This window comes from Castanea sativa, chromosome 7, assembly GCF_040712315.1.
Source record: "Castanea sativa cultivar Marrone di Chiusa Pesio chromosome 7, ASM4071231v1".
Lineage (NCBI taxonomy): Eukaryota > Viridiplantae > Streptophyta > Magnoliopsida > Fagales > Fagaceae > Castanea > Castanea sativa.
The window spans coordinates 17977263-17990462 of record NC_134019.1 but is presented as its reverse complement, the minus strand read 5'-3'; the positions used below and the strand labels follow the sequence as shown (position 1 = coordinate 17990462).

The window sequence follows — 13200 nt, the reverse complement described above, 5'->3', positions numbered from 1 at the left end:
ATGTGTGCTCTTAAATCCTATTGTATGATGCTATGTATGTTATTATGTATGATATTATGTATGACTTAATGTTGTGTTTAATAAAGTTATTTTGCTATTATATAAAATAATATTAACATGAATATTGGGACATTATCATATAGACCATGAGATGCATAGTATGTGATTTATGTGAAAAGTCACAGAAGATATAAATCACAAGTTCTTTGTAAACTCATAATTTTAGTTCGTAATTGGTGATGAAATTGGGCATTTCATCTGCGAAGACTATAACATATCAACTAAGATGATTTGTCTTGATCATGGAAATAGAGATTTTTAGTTGATATGTTGATATGTTTTAAGAGTTAAAACATATTGAATTAGACCGGTGTGATATTTATTATTCTCTTAACGACTGTCAAATGAATAATAAACTCACGACTTATATTTGCATGAAATCTTAATCTTGAGAGAATAATGGACTTGATCATGAGGTGTAAGTTACTTTGATATATCTGGAGTGAGATCTAGAGTTACGGTCAAAACCTTAGTATATTGGGCAACCACATTTAATGTTGATGGAGCATATATTCTCAAGATGGAATTCATAATCTCTTAACGGAGATACAAAATATTCCCTTGAGATAAGTTTAATGAGTTTGTTATTCAGAATGTTAGGCCCAATTACTTTAGTAAATAGTTACTACAGTATATATTTATGAAATTAGATTTCATAAATATATGATGAATAACTTAAAGGATTAAACCGAGTACTCAAGGATAATATGTAGTAATCTACAAAATGGCAGTCTACATCTATGACTTTGTGTTACTACGAATATTTTATGAAGGGGTTGCATGTACAATAAAGTCTTGGGATATAATTTATAGATAAGGCCTAGAGTGCAACTATATTTATATAGTGGTATTAAATATAGTTAATGGTAACTTTGGACTTGTCAAGAGTTGACAGAAAAGCCCAAGGCCCATTAGAGCTAGTGTCTTATTGGTCCCTTTTGGTCCCACTCCAAACCACACACTTAAGCCCAATTGGAAAGGCCTAAAAGGCCAGCCCAATTAGATAATCGGTTAGATACAAAGGGAGAAACATATAGAATTTTCTGTAGGGAATTTTGTAAGAACACTATTGCGAAGTGGTGCATGTTAGTGTTAGACACCTTGACATTTCTCCCTTTGGAACTGATTGAGAGACCACACATCTTGGGTGTTAGTGGAATTAGAGTGAAGATTGAAAGTGTTCCCAAGTGCTTCTGATCTTCGGTTTTGAAATTCACTACTCCAAGGTACACTCTCTTGTTCTTAAATTCTGAAACTTATATAGTACATGTTAACTTTTATGAATGAAGTAGATCCGTTATTTTTCCGTTGCTCACATGCATATTGCCATCAATGACATAGTTGTTTCTTAATACATCTTAGCTCTATCATTTATGATCTATCAAAAGTGGTATTTAACTTTTTCTTAAGACCAAAAATAATCTATACTTGATTATGTGCTAAATTTCATAGCAATTTCTTTTTTAATGTACAAAATCAAATAGTCTTGTTTGAAAAGCATCTTCCCGCCACGAAGAAATATGTTTTTAGATCTCACATTTTATTTTTAATCCTCCTTCTTTATTGGAATTTGTAATACATATATGATTAGACATATTTGGAGTTAATGATAGCTTTTTTTTTTTTGTCTACAGAATCTTTCAAAAACTTTTTCTGGGCTTTGAATTAATGCAAAAACAATTTTTTTGTGCAACTCCGTGTATTTAGATCTCAATTATAAGTTTCTAAATGGAACTACTTTATGGCTTGCATAAAACATATTATTTATTACTTTATTTAAAATAAACCTACTTTTAATATTAGAAATTGAAAGATTAAGTATAAATACATAAATATTTGATAATTTTTCAAAATTTGAAGTCGCACTTGTGTCAGCTGCCAAGTATTTTTTTTTGTTCTTTGGACCAACTTTAAATTTTGGGATTGCTAATTAATTAACTTTTTAAATCTGAATACTCAAATCTTATTATTTATATATACCATTCACAAAATTTTAAAATTTCAGGGGACTATGGCAATCTTGGTGTGATATTAGGTACACGTCTGTCAGTGTACCGTAACCTAGACATGATGTTCTTGTCTCATGAAGCTGAACTAATAAAGAGCATTCCTCTAAGTGTTAGGCTTCCTGAGGACAAACTGATCTGGGCCCAATTTAGCATACGTAGTGCCTATTCTTTGGCTGTGGCTCTCTCCCGCGTGCTGCAGATAGAGGTTCTAGATCGGATACAAGTCTGATTAGGAGGTTTTGGAAGCAAGTTTGGAGCTTACCTGTTCCCCACAAGATGCGCCACTTTGTATGGAGAGCTTGCCATGAGGCTCTCCCCACAAAGGTCAATCTTGCTCGAAGGAAAGTGGTGCAGGATAACACCTGTGAGGCGTGTGGATTGATGGCTGAATCTACGGGTCATGTGTTATGGGACTGTGTTAAGGCAAAGGAGGCGTGGTCCTGCTCGAAGTTGGTGGGTCTGTCTGATTAGTCCGAGTGTTTTTCCTTCATGGACCTGATGTGGAAGATGATAATAACTAATCGGGTGAGGAGGAGAAGGTGGCTCGGATGGTCACCATAGCTTGGGCCTTGTGGTTTAACCGAAATGAAATCAGACATGAGGGCTTAAGGAAGGATGGTAAGGATGTGGTTAGGTGGGCGACTCATTACCTGGAGGAGTACTGGTCAACGATTGAATGGGAGCGGCCTGCACAGGTGGAGTTTGAGAGGGTTGGGTCTTGGTTACCTCCTTGGGCGAACTGGTTTAAGATCAATGTTGATGGGGCTGTGTTTGCATCTCAGAAGGCAGCGGGGTTGGATGTTATAATTAGGGATGATAAAGGTAGAGTAGAGGCAGCGATGAGCAAGAAGGTGTTGCTCCCTTTGGGTGTGCTAGAGGCTGAGGCAAAAGCGTTTGAAGCTGGTTTGCTCCTTGCTAGAGACGTTGGTATTCAAGATGTCATTTTAGAGGGAGGCTCGTTGATTATTTATAACGCTCTTCGTGAAGCTTCTTTACCACCTTCATCAGTAGCTTCGGTTGTGATGGGGATGCTAGATTTGTGTAAGGAGTTTAGGAAGATTGAATTTTCTCATGTCAAGAGAAAGGGCAATAGACCAGTCTATTTATTAGCAAAATATGTCAAAAGCATAGATGAAAGGCAAGACTTGAAAAATACAAATTAACAAATTTGCAACACAATCGAAAATTACTACCATTATCTAATAGAACATTGATTAACCAAATTACACAATTTAATTTTTCTCAAAAAAAAAAATTACACAATTTAATTGGAATTTATTACAACAAAAGTGGGAATCAATTTTATATATATATATATATATATATATATATATATATATATATATATATATATATATATATATATATATAAACACATGTAGTAAATGAGACTGAGAATGCGAGTTCATTCAAAGCTAGCTATAGTAAATTTTGTTTGGCCTAAACATGTCCAGCTAAGAGAACTTCGGCTATCAATTTGTCCAAGTTCTGGTAAGAAGAACCATCAGGTTTGACAGCATCTTCAGCCTTAGTCTTCCACTCCATTGCCTTCTTCTTCATTTCTTTACCTTTTTCACCGTCCATTAACTCTCTTACAAGCTTCTCCACTTCATCTCTCTTAACATTATTATCTATTTCCATTCCAATGCCCCAATCATTACAGCAGTACCGACAGTTCATTTGTTGCTCGCCAAAGAAGGGCCAAGAGATCATTGGCACTCCACTACACACACTTTCAAGCGTTGAATTCCACCCACTATGCGTTAAAAACCCCCCTATTGATGGGTGCTTCAGGATTTGTTCTTGTGAACACCAACTTGCTAACATACTTCTATGTTTAGTTTTGGTAACGAATTCATGAGGAACAACAGCCGAATTTCCTCCCACAAGATCAGGCCTTATAACCCACAAGAAGAGTTTTTCACTGTTTGCTAATCCCCAAGCAAACTCAATAAGTTGCTCAGGCGTCATGACAGTTATACTACCATAATTTACATATACTACAGAGTTGGGTTCTTTTGAATTTAGCCATTCTAAACATCCTTGTACTTCTTTCCATAAATTGGACCCTGTTGATTTCAATTTATCATCCTTAATCTGATCAGCAAGCAACACAAGTGGGCCAATTGTGTATATACGAGGAAGCATTGAGGACATAGCATCCAACGCGTCTTGTTCAAAAGGATCAAATGTGTTCAAAATGATAGCAGAAGCTCTTCGAGCTCTCTCAGTTTCACGAATGAGGAAGTTAACCATAATATCATTTTTATCTGTAGTTCTAATAAAATTTGGAAAATCCTTAAGACACATATTTTTCATTCCAGGAAGCCAATATACTGGAGTTTCAAGGTATCCCCATTTGTTAGGTCGCTTGCATCTGTGAATCAAGCAAAAGTATTGTTGACTTTAGTGAATAACCTACCGCAATATTAAAATATTAAAACAAACATACAAATTAAAAAAAAAACATCAAACTTGATAATTAAGATATGTGTTATTGCAGATCACCTATGCACATCTTTTAAACATATACTACTCATTTGCATGTTTGATTTTTAATTAAGTTAACATGTATATATAGTAATCTTACGTGATATTAATGATACAGACGAGAGATGTGTGTTATCAAATATCACTTTCAATATATATATGATGATACAAAATCATACCTTTGAGGGGGATTAAACCTCGTTCAACTAGATGGTGATAGTGCATATAGCTCAAGACGCCGCAGGAGCTAGGAGTCCAGAAAAGGGCAATCGGAATCCTGAATTTTTCAGCAGCATCAAGACTGAAGGACATACAACCATCTGCGACCATACAAGTCACAGGCGGCACGTTCGAAGACGAAGTGTCATTGAGTTTGGAAAGGAGGTTGCAAAGTGGAACTAACGAATGCTTTGAGGTGGAGTCACAAAGAGAAGGAACGTCTTGGCTAACATCTGCGTCAACCGGTGGCAGCCCATCGGTAATTGTTTCGAAGTGAAAGTCAGGCAAGCCATCGAGGGCATTGGGGCCTCTAGACCTGAGTAAGCGTTTGTGGTTGTACTCTGTGTTGACAAAAGTTACGTGAAACCCTTTATGGTGGAGGAGTTTTGCTAGCTTCATCATTGGGTTTATGTGACCTTGAAGTGGGTATGCTACACAAGCTACATGAGTTTTTGTAGCTGGTGTAATGGAACCCATCTTTGATCTCTCTCTTTGACCGAAACGCACACACAGAATAGGAAGGTTTGGAGAATATTGGGTCGTTGAAAGCCTTCTTCTTATAGACAAACTGCCGCACATAACAAAGCTTTCATATTCTATTTTCTCCTTAAAAAAATTTGTAGAGGCTAACGATTTGTCTTTATGTCAAAAGAAGGATCTTGGAAAGTGCAACCGGGTGGGTATTGATGATAATATATAATAAGTGTTTAAAAAATAGCACAGAGTAAATAAGAAATTGATGATTTTTATGTTTACTTTAAAATGTTATTAAAAGTGGTAAAAATCTTAAGTCCCACATAGGAAAAGAAATAGATAATATATGGGTTTATATGCTCATGAGTTGGACATTAGACTGAGCTTTTGGCATATGTGGATTAAGCCTACTTGTTCAAATAATAATATTTTATTATTTTAATTTGTTGAGTCAGTTAGTCTGTGCATATCAGTTAATACTGAAACAGAGTATCTGTTCAGTAACGTATAATTTATAGATAGTCTCTCATTCATTAAAAAAAAAAACTACTTTTTTAGAAAAAAAAACTCTCAAGTGAGAATATTTTTGTGCATTTATTTTGTGTCAAAGAGAGAGCAAGAGACATTAAGTAGTTTGCAGAACACGACCTTGTGTGCTTTGTTTTCATGATGTAGATCATTTTATCCTGGGAGGCAGACATCCATGAGTCTCAAAGCACCGTAGTGATTGTGTGAGGGACGAAATCTGCTTTAAGGAGATTGTGTCAAATACAAGACTTGATCTGAATTGTTCATCCTTCACGCATTTGATCTGTGAGTTTTTAATTATTTGCAGATTTCTCTTTATATATATATATATTCAATATTTGTTTGTTATTATTGCCTTATACATCTATTTATGTTATTGCTTTTTTTTAGATTTGTGTATTGTTTCTTTTACTTTATCAAAAAAATAAATTGTTGAAATATTACCAACAATCTTAAAGCAGATTTTCAAAATATATTTTAAATTTATTTTTGTGATTTAACGGTGAAAGGAATTTGTGTTTGTTGTAAAACACTAATCAGTAACAATAGATACATTGTGCGAAACGTAGAAAACTGGTTTGTGTTTATCACGTACTTGGATATTTTGATAACTTGGATTACGTGCTTGACTGAAATTGGTATAGTTTTTCCCTTCTTCCATTTTATATTTTTTTTATTAAAGCCTTTTGTCTTATATGTATCCTTGTTGACTGGCTTTGATTTGGGATTGTGTCGGCGGTATTTATTTTTTGAAGGATAGTTGGTTTATATATATATATATATATGTATATATATTATACATATATCTTTTGTGTATTTATATATGTATATATATATATATTATATCAAGATATTTGTATTCTTTAATCTTTTTAACTAAGCAATAAATATTTGCAGGATTGTTTTTCTAAGAAACACGGTATGTAGTACTCTTTCTCTCTTAAATATCTTTTGTATAATAATATAATATTCTATTTAATGTTAAGTTTGTTTGTCTTCTTGCTTGGCCGGGTTATGTATAGTATCTATAGTTTTGTGCATGTATGCTATGTGGCTCCTTGTCTGCAATCTGGTATTATTATATATTATGTATGCTTTAATCTTTCCTTTTCACATGGCTCTAAACATCTTACTCCACTGGCAGGGTTTTGTCTAAACTGTTAGGTTCTAAGACCTTAGGGACTAATGTATTAGAACTTTAGTGTGTATTGTGTTAGCAAACCATGATCAAAACATTTAGTCTAGGTTTAGACTTACTCAAAGTTTGGTTTAATGTAAGTTTGGAATCGAGCAATTGCAGGAAATTACTGTTCTATTTCTGCAAGGCTCGATCAATTGAAGAATAGACTTGATCGATTGAGAATTGTGGATTAGGAATTTTCTGCAGAATTTTAAGTCGGCCCAAATAGCAATTCAAGCCCATTAAGGATTAGGATTTCATATCTACTTCTTCTAGTATATAAAGGAAACCATAAACACATTTTTAAAAGGCTTTTAAGAGAGAGAAAAAGAGTGTGCCTCTTTTGTAGATCTAGCGTTTTGTACCCAAAATCTCTATAGAGTCTTTGTAGTTGTTTTATGCTGTGTATGTGAATCTCTTGTGAGATCTAGAGGTGTTTGCCTTCACATATACTTAAGGTTATCAAGAATCAAGATTATATTAAGAACTTGATGATCATTCAGTTGCTGCATTAAGAGCTTAAAGATACACAAGCAGGAGTGCTTGTACTTGCTGAGAATCTAAGAAAAAAGTAGTTTGTTGACTTGGAGCTATCTCTTTCAAAATTATGTGATGAATTTTATAGAAATTGTGCTTAATTACTATTCACATATTAGCTCACATGTATCTCAACCTTTTGCTAGTTGCACACATTACACAAATTACTCTTTGCTAAACTTTGTACATGTTATTGTGTGTGATCTTGTTGTGGCCATCCAAGATTATGTTTTCCATGGTGTTTGATGCAAAATATGCTTAAGAGTTGGCAAAAATTATGTTTTTGTTGATTGAAATACTTGTTTTTGGAAAATCTGGGTTGAATACAAGTGTTTTCAAAAAACTTTTGATCTCATACTCATGCATTTCATTCATGAAATATTGTGCTTTGAGGAGAATTTGCATAAAATTGCTCTGTTTTTCAAACATTTAAGTTTTCCAGATTTTCGATTAATTGAAGCTGTTTCTCGATCGATCGAAATTGCGTTAAAATTTTTGGTTTGAATCTGCCTAGCTCGATTGGTATTCGATCGATGCTCGATCGATCGAAATTGAAAAATTTTCAGTTTCTAAGTTTTTGACCAAATTTTTTTATGCATCATTTGTGTTTAGGATTCACATGCATAGCATTATTTTCTGTATCCATCTTGCAGTTTTGCAGTCATATCTCTCATTCTTTTCACACATAACATGCATACACTTTGCTAAATTAAGTACTCAACTTGATTTAAAAATTAATTGATTAATGTTTTGAGTCTTTTGTAGATTTTAGTATATGCTATTTTTTATGTGTGAACTGCAGAAAATATTTTTCTTAAGAGATATGATGGATAGTCAATGTGCACATATTTTCTCTACTCATGCAACTGTTTATGGGTTACATAGTGTTAAGTTTGCTTTTATTGAAAGAGATAATATTTTTCTTCATGTGTATCCTCGACTTAGTTTTAAGTTAGGTTTGTGTCTTTTTATTTTTCCCCACCTCCTATATTTTCCCCCAAAATTGTTTTTCCCAAAACTTGTTTTATTTTTTTCCTATTTTTATAGGGGAGAAGCTTGTTTTTAACCTTTGTTGTTCTATGTTCACTTGAAGATGTTATTAAAAGTGGTAAAAATCCTGAGTCCCACATAAGAAAGGAAATAGATAATATATGGGTTTATATGCTCATGAGTTGGACATTGGGTTGGACTTTTGGCATATGTGGACTAGACCTACTTGTCCAAATAATAATATTTTATTATTTTAATTTGTTGAGTTAGTTAGTCTGTGCACATCAGTTATTGCTGAAATAGAGTGCTTGTTCAGTAACGTATAATTTATAGATAGTCCCTCATTCATAAAAAAAAAAAAAAAAAACTACTTTTTTAGAAAAAAAAATAAACTCTCAAGTGAAAATATTTTTGTGCATTCATTTTGTGTCAAAGATAGAGCAAGAGACATTGAGTAGTTCGTAGAGTACGACCTTGTGTGCTTTGTTTTCGTGCTGTAGATCATTTTATCCTGGGAGGCAGACGTCCGTAAGTCTCAAAGCATTACAGTGATTGTGTGAGGGGCGAAATCTGCTTTAAGGAGATTGTGTCAAATACAAGACTTGATCTGAATTGTTCATCCTTCACGCATTTAGTTTATGAGTTTTTAATTATTTGCAGATTTCTCTTTATATATATATATATATATATATATTCAGTATTTGTTTGTTACTGTTGTCTTGTACATCTATTTATGTTATTACTTTTTCTTAGATCTGTGTATTGTTCCTTTTGCTTTATCACAAAAATAAATTATTGAAATATTACCAACAATAAGTTATTACTAGATATTATTAGTGAGTAAAAAAGTTTTTTTTTTTTTTTTTAAATTTTAAGAAAGAAAAATGTAATTTTAATTGTGAATTTAAATTACAATTATTAACAACTTTTTTTTTATAAAAATTAATAATAACTTGAAGCCTAAAATTTTTTGTAAAATTTATTGTAAAAATATTACGAAGTTATTTTATTAAAAATTTAAATAAAGTAGACAAGAATATTGAAAATCAGTACCTTCCTTGCATCTCGCCGGACAAATAAAAATAAAAAATTGCAAATAAAACAAAAGCTGAATTATTTGCATTAAAGAAACGGTTTTATTTTTTAAATGAAATCATTAACGAAAGAGATATGACAACTGTCCCAGAATCTTTCTATTGAGATGTACATGCCCCATGTTACATCATTTGCAGATTATATTAAAAGCACAAAAGTCATTAAAATGGGTACTCTATCTGTGCTGTTCATACTTAGCAAAAATAAATAATAAAAATAAAAAATAAAAACAAAATGAAACTTTTCACAAAATGGAAAAGTCAATACGTTCTCTTGTTCGCATGCATCTTTAATGAGCTTTTTTATATATAAAATTAAAAATATAAATAACACCAAAGTTTTCGACTTTTTTGTGTTAAGTTTAGAATATGCCGTAACTTTTGGACTGAGAAAGGATCGTTTTGTCTGAGATTTGCAGAGATGTCACGTGTATAAAGAAAACATGACATTATTTTATCCTTAATTGCTTTTTAATTATTGGTGTGAATGGCGTGGTGGCCGATATAATATTGGCAGCAAAAATGGCATGAAGGTTGGAACCGACATAATGATGAAGATGGGAATAATAATTAGAATGATAAATTATAATTTATTCATATTTTCATTTAATCTATAGACCACACATTTATCCCATAAGATTTGGATTAAATTAAATTGTTACTAGTTTGATTGAATTAAAAATGAACATAACTAGTTGTTATCCTATGTGATGTACAAATATATATTTGAATAGTGTTATTCTCTTTTTGTTTGTTTGTTTTTTTTTTTTTTGGGTTTGACTTTGATAGATTGGATGAAATTGTTTACTAAAAATTTAAAATGAAAATAACTATTTAGGGTGTTTAGAGTTCTTTGAATATTTGATTTTACTCTTACATGTGTGTGGTCTCATTGTTCCATTGGGGCGTAGCCAGGATATTTTGCTTGGGGGGGGAATTATATATTTTTACGTTAAATTTATAAATATATGGTATACAAAATATTGTTTCTAAACTCGAATCAATGCATCTAAAAGTAAAATTGAATGATAAAATTAGTTGGGGGAAAATATGAAATGATGACAAAAAGATTAAATTTGTGAAGAAAAAAACTCGTAAGTTCAAGCAATATTGCCAATGCACAAATTATACAAAGGAACATAGTGCACTTTTTTTTGGGTAACAATACAATGCACTTTTAGATGCAAAGAACATAATGCATTGTACTTTTGTGTGCTTATAAAAAAGAAAGGACACATGGCGAATTTGTTAGGCTTTGGTAAAAGTTTATGCTTTAATTGTGTGGGGTCTACTTGACAAACTAACAGTGGGACAAACTTATTAAAGGGGCCATCGTTTGATTTTAATGGAAAGAATAGGCAAACTCATGTAGATTGGGATCTATGAAATTTTTGTGGGGGCTAATTGATGGGACTGATGAAATCAACTATAGACAAGTTCAATACGACAGACGAGATCACTCCCTGAGACGAGCCTAAGCAAGTGTCCACGTCACTGACGAGGATATCAAGATCATTCAATGCCGTCAATAATGTCTCGGACAGTTACAAAACCAGCTGGACAGACCGTTGAGGGCATATTAAAACCCCATTACTCAGCAGGAAGCGTTACCAAGAAAAGCATTAACATCACAATATCAACCACAACGGTTAGAATCCAGAGCAACATATATAAAGCCCTCACATTGCTAACACAAGGTACAGATACAATTACAAGATATACTAAGCTATTCTTACATATTGTTATAAACTCCCTTGCACTGACTTTGGCATCGGAGGTATTGTGGCAAGCATCACACTGGTGACCATTTTAGGGAATTGTTACTTCCACTGCAACGCAAGTGAACATCCGACTCCATCTGGACGAACTCACTTCAACTGACGAACCTTTGCTTCATCAGTTTGGCGCCGTCTGTGGGGAAACGATATTCTCGTATCCAGATTCAAGTACGTAGTTTCCAATCAACTGTTACATTCAGTGGCATTTTTAGGACCTATAGTGGTGTTTCACAAACACCACTAATAATAGCTTAATTTTGCATATTTATATTATTATTATTAGAAAGCATTATCTTACTTATTTTGAGTTAATTAATGCATTTTATAGCTGATTTTGGAATAATGTTGAATAATCAATTTTGTGCTTAATTGAATTTTAATGCGTGAATTTGTATTTTGTAGGATAATGAAATAAAATAAGTGAATTTGTGCAAAGAAGAAAGCAAATAGACTATACTTTTACAAGGGGCATGATGAAGTCAAAGAAGACCAACCCAATTAAATTCAAGTTCAATTGGAGTAAGGAATCAAAGGAAATTTACACCAAATCCAAATCCAATTCGGATTAGGTTTCTAGCATGCTCACCAGTTAGTATTTGGAGTACAACTTTTGGCTTAGATGTCCAATTGAGATGATTCAAGTTGATCTAGAAATGTAACTTAAAGGGTTACAACTTTGTAGTTTACCAAAAGTCCAAATTCTAAAGAAAAATGGGCCGACAATTTCGATTAAGTGAAGCTTAAAAACTTGGGATTTTCTCAAAACGAGAATTCAACTTGTAATATGATTCCTTGACCTATTTAAAAGCGCTTTAGGGCAGAATTCAGAAGGGGGAGCTGCCATGGAATGTAATTTAGGTCTTCTTAAAGTTTCTTTACAGTTTTTAGAGTTTTATTTCTATTATGGCTTGCTAGCAGCCTTGCTAAGGCAAGGGGTGAAACCCAACTGTTTATTGGTATATTCTTAACAATTATTTATTGGTTTTAATGTTTATGTTTTTGGTTGTTTTACTCATCTATAAAAGTGTTTAGTTCTATATAATACTATGATTATTGTAGACTCTAGGCATGTTAAATGCTTAGTGAATTAGGGAATACTAAGCATTTAACGTGCATGGAGTCTACAATAAATTAAAGGATTATAAAGAACTAAACACTTTTCTGGATGAGTAAAAAATCAGTATGCTTCGACACTTGTTTTAGGGCCACCATATGATTGTCAAATGACCAGGGCTTTTCCTTTAGTACACGGTCTGCATCCCTAGAATCCTTGAACTCGAATAAAACCCTATGATTTCCATGTCTCTTACTTCAAACCCCTTCCAAGTACGCCACAATATTTTGGACGTACGTGCAATAGCCTCCATATTTATGGCTAGTGAAAAAACAAGCTGCCAGGAAATTTTCCGCTTCGATTTCAGCCTCCTGAACCAGGTACTGGTTACCTTCATGCTCCGAAAACCAAAAACTTCTTCCACTCCTCAGATAGAGACTCCATAATACTCGTACTAATCACTAACAGACATTCCTTGATCCCTAGGTCCAGAAAGCGTTTTTCACTATTATTGCAATAGTATTTTAACTATTTTCAAAGAAAGGAAAGGGCAATCACATTCTCTTGTTCTCAACTTCTTTAACAGCTCTTAAGTAGTTTTTCTGACTATTATAAAGTTTCCACATGAAGTTTAAAATGTATGTTCTAGGCTTCTAGCATTTGGAAAGTGAATCATGACTAGGTTTTAACTTCTTTTAGTACAAGATTTGCCGGCCTGCAAGTGTAAATAAAAATCTTGATGTTAGTATCACGTTAATTGCTTTAAAAGAATAATTCTGGATACAAT

The 13200-nt window shown here is 33.0% G+C and overlaps 1 protein-coding gene and 1 pseudogene across 1 annotated transcript; one reads left to right on the top strand and one right to left on the bottom strand.

The window, feature by feature from the left end:
• The first annotated feature begins 2617 nt into the window (after window positions 1-2617).
• Window positions 2618-3232, top strand: LOC142644076 (uncharacterized). Its single transcript, XM_075818758.1, has one exon. The coding sequence runs from the start codon at window positions 2618-2620 to the stop codon at window positions 3230-3232; it is 615 nt and encodes a 204-aa protein (XP_075674873.1).
• Window positions 3233-3264: 32 nt separating this feature from the next.
• On the bottom strand, window positions 3265-5316 carry LOC142643687 (7-deoxyloganetin glucosyltransferase-like; annotated as a pseudogene).
• Between the last annotated feature and the right edge of the window lie 7884 nt (window positions 5317-13200).

What these genes read in the sequence shown, in the direction of transcription:
- LOC142644076 (XM_075818758.1), top strand. Translation starts at nt 2,618, where the DNA reads ATGGTCACCATAGCTTGGGCCTTGTGGTTTAACCGAAATGAAATCAGA.